This window comes from Enoplosus armatus, chromosome 3 (genome assembly GCF_043641665.1).
Source record: "Enoplosus armatus isolate fEnoArm2 chromosome 3, fEnoArm2.hap1, whole genome shotgun sequence".
NCBI lineage: Eukaryota > Metazoa > Chordata > Actinopteri > Centrarchiformes > Enoplosidae > Enoplosus > Enoplosus armatus.
The window spans coordinates 27,148,518-27,174,185 of NC_092182.1; the positions used below are offsets into that span (position 1 = coordinate 27,148,518).

The following is a 25,668-nucleotide window of genomic DNA, read 5'->3' on the forward strand; positions in this document are numbered from 1 at the left end:
TTGGGACGGTTGTTGACTACAGTGTCACCTTAGAGGCTCACAGTGTTCATCCACAAATAACCAAATGCCCCAGACAACTATGCAGAGAGACATCCACGGGCAAGTAAACCTCCAAACAATCTCTGTTACAGTCCAATGATGTGAGACCAAGGACAGACACATCTCAGTTGTGCCAGTCTCTCAGGGAAAATCATCCATAGCTCGAACTGACCAAATGACAACCTGCATGATGCTAAGCCCCGATGCACTGCTGAGGCTGAGTGCACACAGCAAGATTTCTTCCACCAATTAAGCATCAGTTTCTGTCCCTGAAAACTTTTCAGAGCTCAAGGTACTTTGGAAAACCTACAGGGAAAAATCGTTAAAGATGCAGGATGATGTTTTACTTTGGTTTTGTATTACGGAAAGAGCTAATTGTGGCTAAACCAGGTCAGTATATTTGGATCATCAATATTCAGTCTCTATACACCCCTCTACAAGATCAGGGGAAGAAGTACGGCTGGTGGCTACATGAGACTACAGAGGTTGTCGCGGACATTAACGTCTTCATGCCGAACACGGAAAGTCATCTACTCACTAGTCTGCTTTTACAGCCTCCTTGTGTTTATACTCTATATCTATCTGTCTATATATCTATATCTATCTGTCTATATATCTATCTGTCTATATATCTACATCTATCTGTCTATATATCTATCTGTCTATATATCTATATCTATCTGTCTATATATCTATCTGTCTATATATCTACATCTATCTGTCTATATATCTATATATCTATCTGTCTGTATATCTATCTGTCTATATATCTACATCTATCTGTCTATATATCTATCTGTCTATATAACTATATCTATCTGTCTATATATCTACATCTATCTGTCTATATATCTATCTGTCTATATAACTATATCTATCTGTCTATATATCTATATCTATCTGTCTATATATCTATATCTATCTGTCTATATATCTACATCTGTCTGTCTATATATCTGTCTGTCTATATATCTACATCTGTCTGTCTATATATCTATCTGTCTATATATCTATATCTATCTGTCTATATATCTACATCTATCTGTCTATATATCTACATCTATCTGTCTATATATCTATATATCTATCTGTCTATATATCTACATCTATCTGTCTATATATCTACATCTATCTGTCTATATATCTATCTGTCTATATATCTACATCTATCTGTCTATATATCTATCTGTCTATATATCTACATCTATCTGTCTATATATCTATATATCTATCTGTCTGTATATCTACATCTATCTGTCTATATATCTATATATCTATCTGTCTATATATCTACATCTATCTGTCTATATATCTATATATCTATCTGTCTATATATCTACATCTATCTGTCTATATATCTATATCTATCTGTCTATATATCTATATATCTATCTGTCTGTATATCTACATCTATCTGTCTATATATCTATATATCTATCTGTCTATATATCTACATCTATCTGTCTATATATCTATATATCTATCTGTCTATATATCTACATCTATCTGTCTATATATCTATATCTATCTGTCTATATATCTATATATCTATCTGTCTGTATATCTACATCTATCTGTCTATATATATATCTATCTGTCTATATATCTACATCTATCTGTCTATATATCTATATCTATCTGTCTATATATCTATATATCTATCTGTCTATATATCTATCTGTCTATATATCTATATCTATCTGTCTATATATCTACATCTATCTGTCTATATATCTACATCTATCTGTCTATATATCTATATATCTATCTGTCTATATATCTACATCTATCTGTCTATATATCTACATCTATCTGTCTATATATCTATATCTATCTGTCTATATATCTATATTCTATCTGTCTATATATCTACATCTATCTGTCTATATATCTATATCTATCTGTCTATATATCTATATCTATCTGTCTATATATCTACATCTATCTGTGTATATATCTATATATCTATCTGTCTATATATCTACATCTATCTGTCTATATATCTATATATCTATCTGTCTATATATCTACATCTATCTGTCTATATATCTACATCTATCTGTCTATATATCTATATATCTATCTGTCTATATATCTATATATCTATCTGTCTATATATCTACATCTATCTGTCTATATATCTACATCTATCTGTCTATATATCTACATCTATCTGTCTATATATATATATATATCTATCTGTCTATATAACTATATCTATCTGTCTATATATCTACATCCTTCTGTCTATATATCTACATCTATCTGTCTATATATCTATATTCTGTCTATATTCTCTTACAAGTGAAGCTTAGTGGTGGTGACGTAGAAGTCATGTGACCGTGGTGTAGTCCCTTTATAGCCTAACGTTAGCTTTTTACTGGTGATTCCATTTACGCTTCAAAAATCCTAAAAGTGGAGTTCATTAGTGAAGATTATCTTGCTGAACAAAACGTTTCAGTATCATAAACTTCTGTTTGCCACAGAGTTTATTTTCTGCAACAATCCAAAGTCCAATGGAAGAATCCCGTTGGCTTTCTGTGGAGGGAACCAGGGCGATGCTAACTTCAGGGCTGTCCTACAAGGACACGTCCTCCCTGCAGGACTCTATTTTGAGAAGGGTGATGTCCGCTCCTAAAAGACTTCCATATGATTGTTTAGAAACAGCTCATCATAACTTTCTAATTGAGAAAATGTTCTATTGCGATCAGTCTTGATATAGTTTATATCGTTAAGAAGTCCAAGAAAGAAGCTGAGAGACTGAAAGGTTTCCTCAGGCCTCTGGGATCTTGAAAAGAAAAGATAACATTTGGCTGTAAATAAATGTTGAAAAGTTGATTTTCTTTTCCAGTCATGATTATATTACTCTGATCACATGATCTAATTGCCTAAATCAATGCCATAAGGGAGTCTATTAAAATCAGTTAGTGGTGTAATCAGCTTCAGATCTGAACAGCCCCAGTGGACACTGCAATCGACTGAAGAGTTCATGAGATTATTCGGCAGCTTGAGGCAGGATCACGGCAGGAAGATTCAGCTTCTTCACGGACGCATCTTTTATTATATTTTCTCTTCTTAACTTTGTTTATTTGGAACGGCCCAAAGATACAAGAGATGTGCAGGAAAGAAATGGATTGACATGCAAGACGAGTACCAAACACAAGTTCATCAGACACCTTAGCCAATGAGACCTGACCTGAGCGTTTCCATGGGAACGCAGGTGTTATCATTCAGCATGCTGCAGCTATAGCACTTCATGCAAGTGTTATAAGGCTGTCCATATTCTGTAGTTTTCTTAATAACAAATCGCATAAAAAGACCAAAACCAACAGAACTGATCGGACTAACAAGTGTTGTTATGTGTGTATCACAGCCTGATACATCTTCTTCTTCTATTATTAATTATTATTATTATTATTAAAAACACATGAATGAGCCACACTATTGTTTCCGTCATCACCGTGAACACAAACACTGCAGTTTATTTTGACTCAATCCCACACACACCGTCCTGCTGCCCCGAATACTCATTAGAGCACCAAGTGTGGATTAATCCGCCGCTGAAAATAGTCCCTAACAAATGCACTATTTCCTCCAGTTTGAGTGTTGAATGATAAAAACTACAGTGAGCAGCTGTTTTAGGAAATTACTGAGCCTTTTTTAAAAATGAAACTATATATTTGTGACTCGTGTTTAAAGTGGAAAACGATTGGCTGAGAGCCACAGACAGTTTAGGAATTCTGCCTCTTGGTTGGGAGCAAAGGAGGAAGTCAGGTGACGTTATTATATTTTAGTAATTTTAACACAAACATGTTCTTTCTCTAAACTTAGTTGTTTTTGTGCCTAATCTAACCAAAGCTTAACCACAGTGTTGTCACATCATGCTTAATTTTTCAGAAGTTATTTGTAACAGTTGGCGTCGGATCAGGAAACACTTGTATGTGTCGCTTTAAAGCGCAGATGATGACGTGTTTCGTCATTTCATTTGGAGGACTTGTCAGTTTGTGGCCAAATTCAGGAACTCCATTCTTCAGTTTCGACTTTCAGGCAACAGAGTGACTCTCCATGTGATCTCCATCCAACCTGTCAGACAATTCAGTTTCATGATGTTACAACTTTACAAGCAGTATCTACCTAATATTGTCATCTTATTTATTTTGTGATTTTCCTGTTAGATGTCTGTGCGTCCTGACGGAGGAATCCCTGAAGTTTCCTTCCTTTTCTTTTGAGTTTTTCTTTATCCACAGTCTGTTAGAAAGATTTTAAAGCTCTTTGAGGCAAATCTGTGATTTTGGGCTGTATAAATAAAATAGACTTGACTTGAAAATGTAAAATGTCAATGACAAATCTGAGCAGAATCAACCAAATGAAGGGAGGAGGAAGGTGACGTTAATGACCTAATGCTGCATATTCGTGCTTAAGGTGGTCATAATATGGTAGCTGGTGAACACACACACACACACACACACACACACACACACACACACACACACACACACACACATCTCTCTGATGAAGAGTCGTGATTTGTATTGAATAAACATGAAAACGCCTCATTTGTATCTTATTGGACGGGTGGTGACAGGAGCTGCCATTCACAATGCATGACCTATTAAACAGTCATAACAGTGTGTGTGTGTGTGTGTGTGTGTGTGTGTGTGAATAAAAGACAAAGAGCAACCAAGTGGGCATTTTCTATATAATTAAAATTGCAAGCTAAAGCAAATTCCCTGGCAATAAATGATGTATCTGCTCATTCATCCATCCATTCCTCCATCTTCACCTCCATCCTCCCCTGCATCCATCCATCATTTCTCCTTCCCTCCTTAGATCCCCTCCATCCACCCGTCTATCTGAGCCATTAATCCGTCCACCCGTGCCTCTCTCCCCACCATCCCTCGCTCCTCCCATTGTCTATAAACCGGACTTTTCATCCCTTCATTCTTAACTATCAGACTCGCTCACCTTCCTCACTAGATACCCCCCCCCCTCCCCCAGATCCTGCATGAGTGTGTACACGTCATCCATCTTGTATCTTACATACTGTGACGGTAAATTTGGTTGTCGTGGTTTATCTGGTGACCCAGGAATGATTGGCTGGAAGTTGGTTGTTACCTGGTTTCCTGCCAGCAGCACAGTTCCTGGGGTCGGGCTGGGCCGGTACGGAATAGTCGCCCCCTTCGGTGGAGACTAACGAGAAGGAGGGAGAGAAAGAAACAGACAGAATCACAGCCTGTATGTATCAGGCGCCTCAGAGAGTGATGAATAGTTGGTCCTACTTTTAGGAGGAAAGGTGTTTCTTACAGTGACTCCTGCAGACACTGTCTCACATTCATAAGACACTGTCTCACATTCATAAGACACTGTCTCACATTCATAAGACACTGCCTCACATTCATAACAAAACACAATATTCAACCAAACAACTTAACGAAAACCACAAACACACCACCATCATCTTCATCTCACAGTCTAAAACTCTCTGTGTTTGTATGATACATGTCAGGAGCAGAAATACAGAAACAGACCGTCCTGCCTTCTCTCTCTGGCTCAGGTTACTCCTCCTGGATCAGATCTGTACTATACAAGACCGGATGTCCCAATCCTGTTAGATCCAGAGGAGACTCACTATTGACGGAAACATTGTTCATGGCCAGTTCTCACCATCCATGCTTATATTTCACAAAGGATTCAGAGCTTCTGAAGCTGGGAATCAGCCATGCTCTTTATTCTATTTTTCATTGGTCAGCTGTGTTCATGTCATCCTGTCTCAGCCGGCTGTCAGCTGACGGTTCACACGATCGTCGGTAAAATCGAAGGCACTCTTGTGTAGAAGTTGCTCTGCTGATGGATCGTCGCCGTTTGTCTGAATTGTTCGTGTGGTTGAAATGAGGGAAGTCATTGTTGTTCATTAAGTGGTTGTTGGCTTACTATTGATACGATGGTGAGGGGACTAACTAGGGAACGATCATGGTTATATGTTAATAAAGTAAACACGTCTTGTCTTGTGCTTCCAGTAAGAGCCGGATGTTCTTCTTAACGTTAACAATGCTGCCGTCACTACGAGCCGATATACTGTATATATATATATATATACTAACCCTAACCCTGAAAACAAAGGAAATACGTCGCCAATGAACATTTTCATTGAGTAAAGAGCACTTTGCCATTTGCTTTGGACTGTCTGTATTTGCAGTTCTTTGTTGTGTTGTGAGGACATTAAACTAAACTAAAAAGTGACCAAAAAGCAGTGAGTTTTATTTTCTATCTTAGTGAGGACTAATGTTTGATCTTGAGAGAAAGACATATTTGGAAAGTGAGGTCTTCCTGTCTCTTCCTCCTTCTTATAAAGACTTTTAAATCCAGACATAAAGATAAAGTACTTTATTAATCCCAGCGGAAAGATCAGAGTCAGTGTCTCAAATGAAAGATATTGATTGTCAGTGATACAGCCACAATATTGTTATCAATACCTGGGTGCTGACGGACAGTCCTCCAGAGTAAACAACAAAACATGTTGTTGGTCATTCTGAAAGATCTTACACCAGTCAAAACAGGGTCAGAGTGTATCATATCCCAGCATGCACTGGGACACAACAGCCCGTCGGAGGAGCAAAGTAGATCAAAAGATTTCTTATTTGAGATCAAACAGAAAGTGTGAATGGAGGGATGGAGCTCCATGCCGACAGAGTAAACTCTTTGATTGCACCAGCAGTTGAAAGTGAATGAGTTGAGCTCAGGTCAGCATTTTTCTTTCTTTTCTTTCTTTCTCATCCCAGATTACGCTGCCTGGAATACCAATGAGCTCCCACAGCCTTTGATTTCACTGTTTCCGCTTCTAATCTCCAAGACGTAGCTCATCTTAATGACTGCTGCCTCTGATTAATTATAATACAATCCTGAATTATAGATTTCAGTGTTTCCATTTTGAAGATTATTGGAAAGGTGGACGGTATCTCATAAAAACACTTCCGTGTGATTGAGAGCAGACAGGTAGACGTCCTCACAGAGCTCAATTAACGCTCTTTTGGATGAATATGAATTTGTAGGAGAATCACCTCTGCAGCTCTGCTCACTGTGTCGTTTCTAAATTAGCACCAGGTTGCATCAGAGACAACAGCTCAGCGTCTCGTTTGTCAAACGTCAGCGAGGAATGAAAACCGAGCGATATAATAATGTGAGACTTCTTTGGATTAAGCCTGTGAGTAAACCAACAACCACGACAGAGCGCATCCAAAAAACCTGAAGAACAAAAAGATTTCAAAACCTTGAAATGACGGCAAACTGAAAAAGATGTGTGCTCTGTATAGCCAGCAAAAACATGAAAGCAGCTGTAGTGTATATTTTTATATTAACAATGTTTGAAAGAAGTGCAGCTCCTCTCGGCTTCATGGAGCTTCATAGTGACCCTCAGCTCCGGTCTATCTGTCCTGGTTCTCTCTCAGCTCCTGGTCTATCTGTTCTGGTTCACTCTCAGCTCCTGGTCTATCTGTCCTGGTTTATCTGTCCTGGTTCTCTCTCAGCTCCTGGTTCTCTCTCAGCTCCTGGTCTATCTGTCCTGGTTCTCTCTCAGCTCCTGGTCTATCTGTCCTGGTTCTCTCTCAGCTCCTGGTCTATCTGTCCTGGTTCTCTCTCAGCTCCTGGTCTATCTGTCCTGGTTTATCTGTCCTGGTTCACTCTCAGCTCCTGGTCTATCTGTCCTGGTTCACTCTCAGCTCCTGGTCTATCTGTCCTGGTTCTCTCTCAGCTCCTGGTCTATCTGTCCTGGTTTATCTGTCCTGGTTTATCTGTCCTGGTTTATCTGTCCTGGTTCACTCTCAGCTCCTGGTCTATCTGTCCTGGTCTATCTGTCCTGGTTCTCTCTCAGCTCCTGGTCTATCTGTCCTGGTTCTCTCTCAGCTCCTGGTCTATCTGTCCTGGTTCTCTCTCAGCTCCTGGTCTATCGGCTCTGGTTCACAGACAGACTCAGGTAGAGACCAGCTGCTGAACATTAGCAGCATTTAGCAGCTAAAGAGACCGAAAGAGACCAGAACCAGAGCTAGCAGAGAGGATACTGGACTTATCAGGAGACACAAACAGGACTCCACATGAAGCATCGTGTTGCTCTGTGACTGCTGGAGGTGGAACGAAGCAGCTGGTTGATCAAAAGTTGATTAAAAGGTGATGATGTGTTAATGTTGTGTTCCCAACTTGTTTCTGCTGAAAACAAGTGGACAAAAATCAGTTTTTGTAGGTTTTAGGAAACAATGTTGTAATCTCTCAGCTTCATTGCACCTCACTCATAAAGTGTTTTCTTGTATTTTCTCTAAAATGTATTCCTAAAAATCAGAGACGGAATCAAACGAGCAGGACTACATGTACAGACATGCTCTGTGAGGCCGTACAAAGGCAAGGTAGTGCTTTGAGCTAAATGCTAACATCGGCATGCTAACAGGCTCATCATGGCGGTTTAATGAATGAATCTAATTAGCACTGTCAACACAAAGTACAGCTCAGGCTGATGGGAGTGTCATGCAGGTATTTGGTCAAATTATAACCTGATGATGGCTTAGAGGAAAGTCAGGATCACCAGAGTTATTAGAGTTCATCCTGAGGGGACCATGAAGGTCTGAACCACATCTCATCACAGTCCATCCAATACGCTTTGAGACATTTCACTCTGAACCACAAATGCGAACCTCATTATTACAGATCCTTGCTCTGATTCTGTTGTCATACCAACAGCAAGTACAACTAGCCTGACGAGATGAAGATGTGGCTGCGTAAGACGGGACACACACACACACACACACACACACACACACACACACACGTCCTCCCAGGCTGCTGCCTCGTGGATACACACCTCTAGGATTACTGTGCAGATGAGTTTAACACATTGGATGATGGCGTCCTGGCTCCCTGATATCGTCACCTCTCTCTCTGTGGAGTTGGGGAGGAGGTCACCTGCCACCTGCACCTGGGCACCTGTCGTCTGCGCACACACACACACACACACACACACACACACACACACAGAGCAGTTATTCTCTACCTGCTGAAAAAATATAATGTAAAGTGAAGCTGAGCAGAAAACATGCTGTCAGACGCTGAAAGCTGCAGGGAAACAACGAAGAGTCTGTGTGAGGAGGAGAGGCCTGACAGGAAGTATGAGCTGTACGAACATTTGTGGTTTTGTTCATAATTCATAAGGTCATGTGTCAGATCATGTATTAATAGACACGATGAAGTGAGCCCAGTTTAGACAGCCAGTCAAAGAGAATGAAAGTGAAGTGGAAGTCGTAGTTCAGAGGTGTTTAGCGAGCATCCTGGAGTCGTCCCCTCGCCACATCAAATAATTCTGGATATAAATGCATCTGGAATTTATTCACTTAATATTTGGCTTAATATTCAGATGTCAGTAAGTTGACTCATGTTGCCATGGAAACAGGCACATAAGCGATGGCTGTCGGATGCGCTACATTCAGCTTAATACGAGTCACCTGAGCGGCATCCTTTGTGACGTGTTCAAGGTCTTTTATGGTTCAGTCCGTTTTATTTTAAACATCAAGAAGAAAACTCCTGTAAACTGGTTTTGGTTTGATTTAGTCTGACAAATATCCGGAGGGCTCAAAGATATTTGTCATGAAATAACTAAATATGGGAACTCATCAGATGGATGGACGTTCAAGACCGGCGGGTTTACTACAACGTCTGACGTTAGAGATGATTTGTAAACAATATATAAGACTGGATAATAGGTAATGTGCTGTGAAATCAGATTCCCTCCTCTGGAACTGGTTCTCCTCACTGTGTCTCACCTCTCTGATCTCCTTGATCTTAGACCCGCCCTTGCCGATGAGGGAGCCGCATTGGCTGGCCGGGATGACCAATCGTAAGGTGACTGGAGGCTTGCTGGTCACTGTGCCGTTGGCTACCAAGGCTGCCAGGTCCTGAGGGAGAGAGACAGATGGATTTACACTGACAGGTCTTAAAAGCACTCAGGGTATTTCCCCTTCGTGTCCGTCTGAAGAAGATGTGAGCCTCGCTCTCCCCCCGTGTTGTTTAGTTGAATAGGGAACATCTGCGGCTGTGAGCAGAGGGATCAGCCCGGTGAAATGTGTGCTGAAGGTGTTTTAGGAAAACAAATGACAAGTCTGATGTTTGCTTTAAATGTAACTAAATGCAAAATGGATGTCAAAATGTGTCGGTGAACAATTCTTTTAATATTCGAGGAGGCGATCATATATAAACCTTCTCAGTTGAGTTGCTAGGGAACAGCTATTAATCTTAGCAAATACGGCAACATACGTAGAAATGAATGCACTATTTTATATCTTTAAATAGTTAAATACAAAAAACAGGAAGAAGACAGCGTTTTATCATTTCTACACACAAGGATTTTGAATATACAGTGAAACAAAAGGTGCAACAAAAGGTGCACATAGCACCTCATAAAACAGCAACATGGCGTTTTTACGCTTTGTTTTTTGTACAGATAAGAGATATTACGTGTAATTAGCTTTTCTCAACCCCTGAATGAAAACTTAATCCTTCAATTAATCTAAAAAAGAAAATTCCCAAATCATCAAATTTGGAGATACATGGTTGTACGTTAGCTTTTCCACTTCAAACACTTTCTCACATCTAATATGACGTTTTGTTCATGTTTCCACTTTTTTAAGCGTACACATTTAAAATGTGCATAAAGACAAGTGTGATGGACAGATACAGACACCCCCCCCCCCCATCTGTAAGGTCAGCCAGTGAAAGGTTAGCGTTGATTGGACAGACGATGTCCACACTTCCTCCTTTACTTCCAATGCAGATCACAGACTTTGTCTTTGTTCTGGTCAAACGTCTCCGTCTCGCTCTCTGTCACCGACTCCCTTTCTGACCTCGACTTTCTGTTTCTGTGTTTTTTCCACACTCCTCCTCCTCCTCTTCCTCCCCACATCCACATCACAGGTAGCCTTTTCTGTAGTGAGCTGCAGATATTCTCACTTATGGCTGTCCTGACCACTTCTTATGATCCAATATTTGTTTTAATTATGTTTTTCCTTCATTCCAATTAGTGGAGCAATTTAGATGTCGCTTCGCAGCCGAGTAGTTCTGCAGTAAAAAATATAACCTGCAAGTTTCCTAAAATCCTGTCCCATAGTCAACTCTGTGACATCCACACAGAGAGGACGTCAGTGTGTTGCAGGAGGTCTGGACAGGATGTAGACCGACTCTCTACATCAACAAAATACTAACATTTCCAGTCGATTCACCTGCTATATTTTACTGAAATAAAGACAATCGTTCACTGCTGCTTGCTGTCATAGACTGTCAACATCTGGATCCTGAGCCAATATCCATTAATCTAAATATCTGATCTCGATCCTGTTGATCGGCTCAGAACATCCTCACTCTCACTCTAATTTCAGGGTGTAATTGTTCATCTGACAGAAGTAACCTGTTTATTTAAACATGATTCTCAGGCAGCGGTGTGACAAATGAGCCGCGGGTCACGATAAGCGGCAGGTTTGACAGCGACATCACACAAACTCTTTGAATCAAAGTGCTGCCTATAACAGGCGTCTGAAGACACGTCCTGTGCTGCAGGTTTGAATCTGTTCTTAGCTGAAGTCCTGCTGCTGCACCTGGCTGACCTGCAGAGTCTTCATCACACAGCTTCACCTCTCTCTAACCTCGGCCTTTCCCCTCCCCCATCTCCACCCCTCAGCTTCACTCTACTCCTCCGTCTCTGAAAACTGTTCTTTATTGTCCATTAGACAGAACAGACTTCTCTCGTTCTCTCTCTTTTTAATTGCATCCTGTCTCCCCCCCCCCCTCGGCAGCTCTTCCTGTCTTCTTTCTTTCATTTCCTAACTTTCTCTCCCTCTCCCTCACCGTCTCCCCCCTTTTCTCATTACATACTATCTCCCCCTTTGGCAGCTTATATCCCCTTTTTCTCTCCACATAGCTCTCGCTAAATCTCCCTCTCTCTACTCATTCTGTAGGACTCTCGCTCTCTTTAATTACCTCAGGTAATAAATAGCGACCTAAATCACCTGATCTTAATATGATTGGTTCAATCAATTAGGCCGAGTCGGACTTGGGGCCTCGTTGCATCTCAGATGTAAATAGCAGCGCGGGCTTGTCGGGGCTGCCCATCAGACGAACGTGCTCTGAATAAAAGTCTTCCCTCCTTCCTCTGAACAGCCAGCACATATTTATTTATATCATCGTGTCACGTAGAAATCTCTTACGGAAGCTTTTTGCTGTTTCCGCGTGTTCTCGTCACAGTAATTGACATCCAGGACTGTCCCACGCATGCAGAGGTTGTTTCATGATGCTAGCTGCGAGCTAAGTCGTGGAAAATCTTTTGTAAAATGATCAAATCTGTGGGAGAACAATCACATTCTCTTCATCTGGGTGAAGTTGACGATTTCAGACATGTATTCTTTCTGCGGGGGGTGATGATGTTTATATGTTTTTCTTTTTCCAGATCTGAAGGTGTGTGTTGAACGCGTGCTGACGCCCAGTATGAAGCGTTTTCTGTGTGTGTGTGTGTGTGTGTGTGTTGGGGTGAGAGAGGTGGTTTAGGGTCTATTGTGAACTCTGCTGGCTGCTTCAGTCCCCGGTGTGTTTCTTGGATAAATAAAGCCGTATTTCCAGCTATATTTCTCTGCATTATGAAATAGACTGCAGGGGAGAGATGTGTAGCCGTGAACCGACTGCAGGTTCTGCTGTTTGTCTCTTTTCCGGTCTCAGTTTCAGTCTCTCGCTCTTTCCGTCTGTCTGTCATTACACATTTTCTTTAATCCTCTCTGCTCCTCTTTCTAATGCTCTCTTCATTTATATCACTTTTTTAGTTTCTCAGTATTTCCAACTCCTTTTCTTTTACCTTTCCTTTTTTTCTTCTTCTTGATGGCATCTCTCATTTGACACCGATTCTGCTCATTTATTTAGATATATATCTGTTCTACAACTGTCAGATTCCTTAATAACTAATAATTTCTTGGTCTTTGTCTTTGTAATTACACACAACATAATGACACTGACATGAGGGGGGGAACAACGTTCATATAATAAGCTCTATGCCTCTCGCACAAGAAACCAGGTACTCAGAGAAATCAGGTTTCGCAGGACTTTGGACAACGAGTTGGTTCTGCTGAAGATTATTTTAATTATTAATTAATTAATAGATTGTTTGGACTATAAAAGGGAAAAACATCTGTTTCCTAAAACTCACTGTGACATCTTTATATATATATATATTTTATTTTTTTATTTTGTCGGACTGCAGTTTAAAACCCAAACATATTTCACTTGTTATCACATAAAACGGAGAGAAGCAGGAAATCCTTAAAAAATGAGATGCTGGAACCAGAGAATGGACAATTGATCAATTATCAAAACAGTTTTCTGCCGATCGACTAATCGATTCATGGATTAATCGCTGCAGCTCTACAATGCATTGCATGTAGTAACCTGGTTACTGTAAATGTGCGCAGACATGCAGCACTTCAGCTGCAGAGATGCAACATGTTCAAACAGTGATCATTTGTTCAGAGGCACAGCAGCAGCGTGTCGATGACATATAACCAGACGTTTTATTTAACCAGACTTTAACCTTTGAGGTGGCGGAGGAGCAAATACTAAATATTAATGTGAATATTAACTTATTAATCTAATTTCCTAATATGAAATCAGTCCTCGTTTACTGCTGATTTCATTTCTCCCTCACGTCCGTTTAGTTCTTTCAGTATTAAACTCATTTCAGTTTGTTTTTATTCGTGACTTTTCTTCTCATTAGATCAGCAGCCGTCAGGTGTTTCTAACCGGTTTAACTTTTACTTCATTATTTCTTCAAATCTGATAGAAACTTCAAACTTTATTGATAAACACGGAGCAGATGGTGGATTTCTACACATTTGACAGATGAGATGCGCGTCATGAGTAACGGCTAAAGGCTTCAGCTGCCTGTTCCTTCAGTCTCTTCCTCTCATCTCTGAGATGAGAGTGAGGACCGCGAGGAGCCCCGTCAGCTGACAGCAGTCTTCCTCAGAGAGGTGCAGCCCTGCAGCTGGTTGGACCAGAACACTTCAGCAGGACGGGGACCTTTGAGAACCTTTGTAGGTCTCGTGATTGAAGCTGCACACATTCTCTGATTTCTCTCTTTATTTAGTCCCTTGATCACACTTTTCCTACTTCTTTCTGGTTAACTTTATACAGCACCCACTCTTTCCTTATCTTTCTCCTCCTCTCGACTCTTTCTTTCAACGCTTCTTTTCTTCCATCTCTTGTGTTCTCTCGTCATCTTATCCCCTCAATCGCTCTCTCATTTCATACATGTCTTTAATCCTTTCAGCAGCCCATCATCCGCTCTCTAAATCTCTGTCCACTCCCTGCCTCCTCCTCACATTTGATTTCCATCTCGTTTTCTTCCATTAGGATCACTGAGATTTAAATACTAGCTGCCTGGATTTAATTTCTCAGCACGCGACATGTTCTTAAGCAACAAGAAGACACCCCGATTCTCCACAGCCAAAACCACTCTGGTGTAATTCGGCCCACATAGAGCCACACTAATTCTCTTTAAGTAAATCACCAAATTTCATTTTGATTTTCCTTCCTATCTTTCTTCATACCATTAGCTTTTGTTAATGGTATGAAGGTATATCTATATATATATACTATATATACTATACTATAGTAGTATAGTAGAAGTTTCCTCTCTCTCTCACTCTCTCATTTAGTAGTATAAATGGAACTATAAAAACAACAAATAACCTGTAGATAAACACAAATGAAATAAGTTGACAGTGAATCTTTTGCAGGTTTGTTATGATTCTCATGATGTTGACAAACGTACCAAACATATTTCTTAATTATGCAAATTCTGTGTATATTAATATCGGTTTAACTTAGTAATAAGTTTAAGTTTGATTTTCAATCTGCAGTCAGCTTCAACAAGAACGTAGCTCCTGCACATGACTCCAAACCACAAATGTCTTGAAATGGACGGTGTTTCCATCCCAAGACCAGACTGGGAGAGAAATGTTTCATTCAAATACATCAACTTCAAGTTTCAATTTAATTTTAAAGTATTATTTGTAGAAGCAAGGAAACTGAACAAAGGAAGGAAACAATAAAACTCTCGTCCACAAATGAGAAGAGACGACAAACAACAGCTGCAGTTTGTTAAGATCTGTCTTTGCACGGAGGAAATATAAATGTCTTACCCTCAGTCTCTTAGGGAGCGAAGGAAAGACGGAAATAGAGCTGGACAGATAGAGAGATAAGTGTTCATGTCAAATCCCCATGAGGAACACTCACTGGTAGGTGTGTGTGTGTGTGTGTGTGTGTGTGTGTGTGTGTGTGTGTGTGTGTGTGTGTGTGTGTGTGAGGTCAGACAATCCCATTAGACATATAATAAATGGCTCCCTGACAGGGAGCAAGCATGTTGTAGAGGAAGCAAAGGTTACGCACTTCACTCAGAGCAGCTCGCTAACACCACGGGGAGCTCAGAGGTGTGTGTGTGTGTGTGTGTGTGTGTGTGTGTGTGTGTGTGTGTGTGTGTGTGTGTGTCTACCTCCTCCAGTTTGAACGTGATCATGGTGAAGGCTCTGAACACACAGTCCGTCTGCCCCGTGATGGTGATGATCCTCTCTGGACAGGAACCCTCTGAGATGTTGATCCTTGCACTGCTCTGTGGGTCCAGACAGAGATGGAGGAACAAGGGAGGGAGGGGGGAGGGAGGGGGAGGGAGGGGAGGGATTGTGGGAAATTATTTTTGCGGGACAGGGAGGGAGGGAAAGAGGGAGGTAATGAAAGGGAGACAAGGGATGAGGGGATAATGCAAGGGAGGGAAAACAGGGGAGGCAAGTGGGGAGCAGAGTGGAGGTGAGTTATGACGGGAAGGAGGGAAGATGGAGGTTAATGGAGAGAGGAAGGGGAGGGGAGGAACAGAGGAGAGAGAAAACACATTAGTGGGGGGGAGGGGTATGTTGGCCAAGAAAGAGAAGAGGAGAGCCGTTTTCCCCACGCTGCTCCCTAAAGGAGATTCACCTGTGATGCAGGAGGAGAGAGGGATTACCAGGAGGCTGGAAGAGGGAGGAGAGACGAGGGAAGGGAGTAATGTAGTGAATCCAGGTTTTCAGGAAAGGAGGTAGACGGGAGGAGCAAGGAGAGCAGAGGAGGAAATTTAAAAGGTGGTGAGAATATTGGGGGAGATTAGGGGGAGAAAGATTAAGATGGTTTCAAGGAGGAGGAGGAGGATGGAGGAAGGTGTGATTCAAGCCCAGGAAATGGAGAGGAGAGGAGAGGAGAGGAGAGAGTGGGTAGAGATTAATTAAAAGGAAGAAGAGGAAGGGAAGGAGGAGGAAGAGCAGGACAGGAAGTGAGGGAAAGGATCAGGAGGAGAGGAGACAGACAAGGTGGTGCAAATATTTGAGGAGAAATAAGAGGAGAAGGTGAAGATATAGAGAAGGTGCAGTAATAACCATACGAGGATGGACGGAGAGGATGGATGTCAGGAGAAAATTGAAGTGTGAGTTAGAGGAAGTTTAGATAAACAGAGAGAATCAGAGTCTGTGGGTGACTGTAGGTTTCATCCTCATGAAGAAGGTGTATTAAGTCTACTCCCTCTGCCAATATTAACGGACAGTTTTGTGGATGGTGAACTCAGCACTGTGTGTGTGTGTGAGTGTGTGTGTGTGTGTGTGAGTGTGTGTGTGTGTGTGAGTGTGTGTGTGTGTGTGAGAGTGTGTGTGTGTCACTGTGTGAATCACTGTCTTGCAGCAATCAGCCACGTCTGTTTCACGTCCATCAGATCTCTCCATCACTGAACTCACACTCAGACAGAACCAGACAGACGGATCGATCACAAGTACCTCAGCTGGACTTTGTGTTTAGTGCTAATTAGCAAATGTTAGCATGCTAAGATGCTAAACTAAGATGGGGAACATGGTAAACATTACACCTGCCAAACACATCACGTTAGCATTGTCACTGTGCGCATGTTAGCATTTAGCTCCGCTGTGTCGAAGTCAGACCCCACAGAGCTGCAGGCTGTCTGAACTTCTTCCCTATTCACCACAGAATGCACCACATTTACTGTCCACCATTTTATTTGAGTGTGTAAAATGTCCCACTATAGACTGCCCCCTTAAAGTCTGTCTCTCTCTAGCCAGAACACCGGCCCTTTAAATGTGTGTGTGTTTTGTCTTTGCATGTTAAAGCTGCTCTCCGGTGTGTTTTATGGGTCTCTTTGTGCGTACTAGTCTTTTCCAAACAACACACCTGCTACCTTGTGTGACTGTGCATATGTGGGTATTAGTGTGTATTTCTCACCCCCTGTTGCCCCTCATATCATCCTCTATAGACCGCAGTCTCCTTCATTGTTATGAAAATACAACAAATGTGAGTGTGTGTGTGTGTGTGTGTGTGTGTGTGTGTGAGTGTGAGTGTGAGTGTGTGTGTGAGTGTGTGTGTGTGTGTGTGTGTGTGTGTGTGTGAGTGTGTGTGTGTGTGTGTGTTGCACCTTTGTACAGTGTAATAAAGCAATGATGGAATAATTCTCTCTCCCTCTCACCATTTATTATCTCTATAAAAATACATTCGCTCTCCTCGTCAATCTGTTTGTTTATGTCTGTCACCTCCATCCATCCATCCGTCTGTCTGTCTGTCTGTCTGTCTGTCTGTCTGTCTGTCTGTCTGTCTGTCTGTATGTCTGTCTATCCATCCATCCATCTATCTATCCATCTATCTATCTATCCGTCTGTCTGTCTGTCTGTCTGTCTATCTGTCTGTCTGTCTATCTATCTATCCGTCTGTTTGTCTGTCTGTCTGTCTGTCTGTTTATCTGTCTGTCTGTCTGTCTGTCTGTCTGTCTGTCTGTCTATCTATCTGTCTATCTATCCGTCTGTCTGTCTGTTTATCTGTCTGTCTGTCTGTCATCCACCTGTCCCTCCTTCCTCCACATCACGGTCATTATCCGTCCCTCCCCTCAGCACTCACTCGTTCGTCGCCTCCCCCTCCCTCCTCCCTCCCTCCCTCCCTCCTTCCCTCCTTCCCTCCTCCCTCCTCCCTCCTTCCCTCCCTCCTTCCCTCCTCCCTCCTTCCCTCCCTCCCTCCTTCCCTCCTCCCTCCCTCCCTCCCTCCTCCCTCTCCCTCTCCCTCCTTCCCTCCTCCCTCCCTCCCCCTCCTCCCTCCTCCCTCCCCCTCCTTCCCTCCTCCCTCCCTCCCTCCCTCCTCCCTCTCCCTCCTCCCTCCCTCCTCCCTCCCTCCCTCCCTCCTCCCTCCCCCTCCTTCCCTCCTCCCTCCTTCCCTCCCTCCCTCCCTCCCCCTCCCTCCCTCCTCCCTCCTTCCCTCCTCCCTCCCCCTCCCTCCCTCCTTCCCTCCTCCCTCCTTCCCTCCCTCCCTCCTTCCCTCCCTCCCTCCCTCCCTCTCTCCTTTTATCTAATCAGTCTCATTATCATTCATTTATCGATATGTTTCCATTCCACTACCATCTTTCTCCCCTCTGTCTTTCTGATCCTCCTACTTAACCCCTTTTCAGTTACCCCCCCCCCCCCACCCCCTATCCTTTCCTTCATCCCTACGCCCCCCCCCTCCCCCTTGCTTCCTGTCTCTATTAAATTCCTCCTTTCTGCTATAGCAGTTTCCTTGTGTTCCTTGTTTAGCTTCTTTCTGGGGGAACACAGGTTTTAAAGTTTTGCCTTATTGTTTGATAATGAGGGTAGACACAATAATAGCAACACGTGAACGATCTAAATTCATCCTGCAACAGATTCTACTGTTCGATTTATTACATCATACTGTTACCATGTTGAGTCCGAGAGGCTTCTCTATTCAACAGAATCAGCAGGTAGATATCGTCATAAGTCATTCAGTTATATTTTAAGTTTAGATTCATGATATTTTTTGCAAAGAAAATGGCTAAAGCTAAGCTAAAGCTAAGAGCCGATGGTTTCTGATGACACTTTGGATCTTCTGAACTGATTCTGTCGGACGTTCGTGTGAGAAACTGGGTGTTCCCTGTCTTTCCTGTCCCTTTCTTCCCCATCTCCCTGTCTTTTCCTCTCGTCTCTCCCCTCCTCCTCCCCCCTCCTCCCCCTGCTCCTCCCGCCCTAATGAGGGAGATGTGCAGCAGTACGTTGTCTTGCTGTTGTCTTCATTACTCTTCATTTGGAGCGGAGGAAGGACAGACAGTCATGTCATTCAACTGGATTACTCTGCTCTGTTCTGCTTTATTAGGGAGTCATGCTGCCAGGGTGTGTGTGTGTGTGTGTGTGTGTGTGTGTGTGTGTCTGTGTTTGCATGTCTAGGTATGTGTATGTTTGTGTGTGTGAAGCTGTTATGAAGAGCTACAACCTGACATCAATGCTTTTATTGACTTGATGAAAAGGGACTTATTGCATGCTGTGTCCTCTCATTGTGTTCAGTGTGTGTGTGTGTGTGTGGGCCCATGTGGTGATTCTGTGCCAGAACACTTCAAAAACCTGGCATTGTGCGAAAATGTAGCCTTGAAACACTGGATTTCACTTACAGTTCATTAGAGAAAGTGAAAACGGTGGCGTGTGTGTGTGTGTGTGTGTGTGTGTGTGTGTGTGTGTGTGTGTGTGTGTGTGTGTGTGTGTGTGTTTGATCTGTCAGTTTGCGTAGACAATGAGTGAGGGAGTTGGGCAGCGGGATGGTGAATAAAGAAGAGTAATGAGAGGAAGACTCCTAAATCCAGTATAACTGTATATCCAGTGTTGTGGTTTGTCCTTGAGAGGCAAATATCCATTTAAATATTCATGCTTCCTGCTCTGAGAGTTACGCTGTCGGAGAGAAATGCTTGGGCAAAGACAATCTGTTTTCTCTTCCTCTCCTCTTCCTCCGTCTCCCTCGCTCTGTCTCTTTTCTGCCTCTCTTGTTTGCTCCGTCTCCCTAAATCTCTCCATAGAGCTGATTCCTCAGTTCGTCTTTGCTTTTGTAATAAGGTGATTATTTTACGAGGAGTTTGGTTTTAGTGAGTTTGCAGCGTCTGCCTTGGATTGTGCTTGTTTTACTATGTTCTGATGTAGTTTCACTTTTAGTAATTTAATATTGAGGGGGTGTACGCTCAGTGGCCACTTAATTAGGTACACCTGTACACCTGCTAGTTAATGCAAGACATCAAGAGGTTCAGTTGTTCAGACCAGACATCAGAATGGAGAAGAGATGTGATCCAGCTGACCGTGGAGTGATTGTTGATGCCAGACATGTTTGAGTATCTCGGAGACGGCTGATCTCCTGATCTCCTCCCCACATCAGTCTCTAGAGTTTACAGACAATGGTGTGAAAAAGAGAAACTGCAGTTCTGTGGGAACAGCGTCTCTGAATGCACAACACGTCAAACCTCCAGCAGAAGACGCCAGCCGCCTCCTCTCCTGTCAGCTGAGTACGAACAGGAATCACAGGCTCACAGACGCTGGACAGTAGAAGATGGAAAACCGTCACCTGGTCTGACGAATCTTGATTTCTGCTGCCACGTGCAGAGTGGGGTCACAGTGTGGCACACGTTAGGCCCCTTAAAGCCCAAGAATTATACAAGACTTGGTATTTTGTGCGACTTGGCGCCCCCTACAGTGTCGGAGTGCAGAGTGCAATTAACTTTTACCCCACTGTCGTAAACATAAATCTCACCTTGTTGAATCCATGACACCAATAATTAATAAAGCCCTAAACCTACCCAGCAGTAGAAAGGTGTACTTAATAAAGGGGCCGCTGAGTGTATATTTTGTGTAATGATCAGAATCCAGAACTGTGTGTATGTTTAAGTACTGCATTAGAAATATTAACAATAAATCCCTAATTCTCATTAAAATATTCACAGTAATGATTCTCATGAAAAGAGTTGTGAAAAGCAGTTAAGTAATAATATTATCATTTAATACTTTTTTTGTAAGGTCTCTCTCACACCTGGGAAATATGTTTACATGGCTGCCTCTTAGTTCTGGTCCAGTTCGTGTTCACACTGAATTATTATTATTATTATTATTATCACACAGTAACATTAGGGGCTGATAGTCACTGTGTGGGCGACACAAACACAACACACATATAACGCTTCAGATCGCTAATGAGGTTGCTTCCTTGACAAGTCACTGCCAGGAGATTAATGGATTAATAGTAATAGTAGTTAAACTTTTGAATTTATTTGAAACAAAAGACCCAGTAGCAGAGTGCCTGTGTGTTTTTGGGGTGCCAGCCGGAGTTATCGACTGTCGACTATCGACTGCCTTTGGTCTGCTTTGCATCCACAACACAAACAAATGGTCTGGTTGTTTGGTGCAGACCAGAGTTCTTTAAACCTACATGTGTCTGTGTGTAAATATGTGGAAGCAGCCTAAAACTTCGCTGACATATTGAATATGGCATGTTAAAATATCTTTGATTTTGTCTTTCTACGTGAGCACATTCATCAGTCCTTCCATCTCTGCTGGGTGTTTTACTCTCGGCTTGATTTCACATTTTATTTTTTGTGGCATTTCACAGGTTAACTTAAAATTCCCTTGACAGATAAACGGAAACATAACTCCTGCCTCCCTCGCTCTCTTCTCTCTGGCTCTCTGGAGAGTTCATTCATGTGCAGTCATCTTCAAACTATTTCTCTGAGGCCGCGCATTTCTAAAATCATTTCTCCCTGCAGAATGTATTTGTGGGTTATTATTTAACATTTTTCCAGGCAAGCAGGGAACTAAATTGAGTAAATTTCGGCTCATTAAAACACAGTGGAGTATTGTTTTCTTGTTGAAACGTACCGGAAGGAGTTCTGTGACCTATTTTGAGCCCCACTCCATTGTTAAAGAAAATTGGATCTTTTCTCACATATTGTACTCTTTATGCTGCAGCTGAACTGACACAGAGGCTTTTATTTTGCCAGCCTGATGCTGCAGGGACTCAGGAGTCATTTTACAACAGTGGCTATGTTATGATGGATATTTGGGGACATAACACCTCATCCTTGTTTCTCCACAGTAACATGAGCCAGCCATTTTCCATTAAATGCACCTCCATGCACACACATTCGCACATTTTTGCTTGTGCACACATTCAACTGATACATGTCTCTCTGACTTCCTGTCTTTACCTGCATGTTTGCACAAGGATGATCCTGGCTTTACAGTAACCCTCCTCTGGGAGGCCCTACATCTTTGCTCTCTGTAAACCGACATAAAACTCTCTGGTATTCACGTCAGGGTTTGCATACATTAACGCTGATGTGCCCGTGTTCTGCATTCAGCCAGATCAACGCAGAACATTAGAAGTTATAGATTCACAGGTTTAAGTATGCACACGGCCGCAGCAAGCGACCTGATTGAAAACGTAGCGTCTTGCCGGGAGTGAAGAGGAATTAGTCAAGCGAACAACCTGAGAAGGTGGTAGAGGATTAGATTACTTTGGCTCCTGATGTTGATTTAGTTTTAGTCTTTTGATGAAAACGTAGATCCCTTTCAGATCATTTGACTTGTTACAAAAACTAAAGACATTTTTGTCCAACATGTTGAAGCATTCTGAGGCTTCAGCTGTCGCCATCTTTCTTGTGCATGGTTGCCATGGTTACTGGCGTGGGTCAGTGGAAAGCAGTGTTCAGCAGAGGAGCTTCGTTAAAACTGAATGGTGACGCACAGCTAATACGCCGCGATAGCTTCCTCCAGTCTGGTCTTGGACCGGCTCACCGTTTCCTCAAAGCTCAGCACTTAGTCAAGAAGGAAGACAATTTGTGTGGATTTACCCCCACGACCGAATCCACTAATCACAGTGATTTACGATTCACGGTTCATTAAACGTCAGCACGCTGCCTGCATGTTTTGTTGCTGCTTCTCGTCTAATTTTCAGTGATTGTGGATGAATTTATTCTATAAATCTGTTGTTTTCTCCTTCAAAGAACCAGAGACGTCACAACGTTACTGAGCGCAAGATTGGTTGTTGAATAAGACATTAAGACATTATTAGTTATTAGTTAGTTTGTCCATCTTTCCCATTGTCCTTTATGTTATACTCTTCGTCATAGTTCTCGCTTTCAAAGGCTGCGTTTTAGTCTCATTTTTCTTGTGGAAGACACAGTGTTGGTTTTCTTTGAAGAAATGAACACTGATTGGAACGATAGCAAACGAGGAACTTCACGACGGCCTCCCAGTTTCTTACTTCCTGCTTCATGAGTGCTGCTGTCACTTAAAGGCTCTGTTTCTGTCTTTCTGTGGCGCTCCCTCCCTCTCAGCGTCCTTCTGGCTCTCTCCCTCAGTCTCTCTATTTGCATCTCTGTTTTCTTGAACGATGGGAATGCAGAGAGGACAGATATTCCATAGGGAAGCTCCACAATTTTACAGGCTGCTGACAGCAAAGACAGCTAAATATGTAAACGTCAACATGGCTAACATCACAGCAGGCGGCCAGAAATACAAAATACAGCTCCAGATATTTAAGTTGCATTCTAAAAATAGGTGAATATGACGGGAAAAGTTTCTGCTCTTGTTGAAATCTGTGGTAAAGATTCTGATAAAAGCACCCTTTTATGTGCAGCATAATTACAGTAGAAATAGACACTAACAGAATATATAATCACGTTGGATACGGACGATTTTCCTGCCGCTATTGTGTATAAAGATTAAACGGTGCTCATGCTTCCTGTTTCTCACAGTGTTAGTATGGATTTGCACAGTATTGCACTGCTTTCTGATTATGCTGTAATTAGCAGGATGCATTTGAAGGGTTACCATGGATTAATAGGAGATAGGAGAGGGCGACAGAGATGAGAGAACATACAGGGAGGGGGTGGGTGGCGGGGTCTCACCTCTTCTCGTATTCTCTTCACCGTTTCCCCTTTCTGTGGAAAAACAAGAAACAGAAGGTGTCACGATGTGAAACCGTAGCTGGTGAAGGACAATAAAAGACCAGAGCTGTCGTTTTTCTGTCTGCGTATTCCAAAGGTTTCCTGGAAAGTTGCTGGTTATGGGGAACATAGAGACAACCAGTTTAGTTTAGCCAGTTGTGCTGAGTTTGAAAGAACTGTTGGTAAATATTTATCAATCCTTCAGTTATTATTGGAAACTTTATTTTTCATGTTGAATTTGATTGCTGCCTTCAGACAAGCTGCACCTTTTTTCATGTTGAGCTGACTGGCTTAACTACTAATACCTGGAAGTGTCCCAGTTGTCTCTGTTTGACCTTTAATTAGAGCCAAATTACACGATTCTTTCCAGGAAACTTCTTTAGAAATCGTTTGAAATGATTTGGAAATGAAGGAACCCGAAAATAAAGAGTCAACCAAATGATTATATAATGTTTTTTAACAGTTGATGCATTTTCACTGGGGAGAAACCTGCTGTTGCCGTAAGAGAAGCAAGTGATAACTGGAAGACTGAAGGGCCAACTGGAGAAGTCCAGGTGAGGAAAATGAATCAGTGATGCTTTCAGCCCCCGGGATGCCCCCGAGCAGCAGCTCCACCGGTGGACTTCCTGCTAACAGGTATCTGAGTCTAATGCTGTGAATTCGACACACCAGTTTGCTAAACCAGAAGAAATGTGCTCAGGAATTCTCGTGATAAACAAACGTAAAAAAGTAATTGTCTCTCGTATTTAACGGTTTAATATGATCTCATTTTGACACCTGTCTCTATCACAGAGTGTGTTTAAGCCAGATAGGAACATCAGTTCTGCTCTGCCGCAGAAGAAACCCTGGAGAGCAGCTCCTGGGGTGCAGCGACAGACTAAGGCGACCCAACTACAACTGTAACACTGATGTAATTTTCATGCCATCTTTATGTCAGACACCGCAAGCTAATAGACCACGCACTGTAAGTGATGAGGACGGGGAAATCTAAATATATGCTGAAGGAAATCAGCTCCAATCATGGGTTAGTGAGTGTGCTGCGAAGGCAGTGGTCATTATCACACTTCATTTGGCTGTGATATATTTGGAAAAAATCCTACAGGGGTTTATTTAACACGTCCACAGTTAAATTGACTCGCATCCCTGGAGAGCAGCTCCCTTTCAGTGAGCAGAGATTGGAATGACATGGCCTGACTGGAAATGTTACACACTATTAATGCATATTTCATGGCAACTTTATGTCGTTGTAGTAGGATTACACTGAACGTTATCTTGAGCAGCATGCCAATTTTAGAAAACCGTAGTGTGAAGATGGGGAGATTTTCAGATACAAAGTTCACAGATGGGGAGGATTTTCAGTGATGCTGTGAAATTATGGCACATATACTAATGCTGCTAAAAAATCCATTTAATGACTCTTACACAGACGCAGTCATTTGCTTTAACATAATATCCTCCTCAAATGGCCATTTTAATTGACATTCAGCCTTTTTTCTGTCTTTTGAACTAAAAGCCAGTCTTTGATTCTCTCCATGCAGAACAGAAGGAAAAGCTGTAAACTCACCTTGCCGATAATGCTTCCTACTTCCTGTGGAGAAAATACAAACAGAGAATGTGACTACTGCCACCTTCAGAGGACAGACAGACACTTCATCTATGCAGCCAATCAGAAACGCTTCTCTGTCTTTATATCATTCTTTACAAACAAAAGCAGAATGTTGTCGTCACCTCGTGTCAACAATTACACCCCAACTTTATGTTGGCAATAAGAAATGTAGAATATTGGCAGCCTTATCCTT

General features: G+C 42.1%; 1 protein-coding gene across 1 annotated transcript in view; it reads right to left on the bottom strand.

Annotated features, from left to right (window-relative positions):
* pcbp4 (poly(rC) binding protein 4) overlaps positions 1–25,668 on the bottom strand; it is a 49,968-nt gene that overhangs the window by 24,112 nt on the left and 188 nt on the right. Inside the window, exons 2-7 of the mRNA XM_070902129.1 lie at positions 25,434–25,457; positions 23,831–23,863; positions 15,602–15,718; positions 9,840–9,971; positions 8,885–9,013; positions 5,155–5,229 (exon numbers count right to left, since the gene is read on the bottom strand). Of these exons, the coding sequence (XP_070758230.1) occupies positions 5,155–5,229; positions 8,885–9,013; positions 9,840–9,971; positions 15,602–15,718; positions 23,831–23,863; positions 25,434–25,457 (510 nt within the window). The remainder of the gene's footprint in view (positions 1–5,154; positions 5,230–8,884; positions 9,014–9,839; positions 9,972–15,601; positions 15,719–23,830; positions 23,864–25,433; positions 25,458–25,668) is intronic.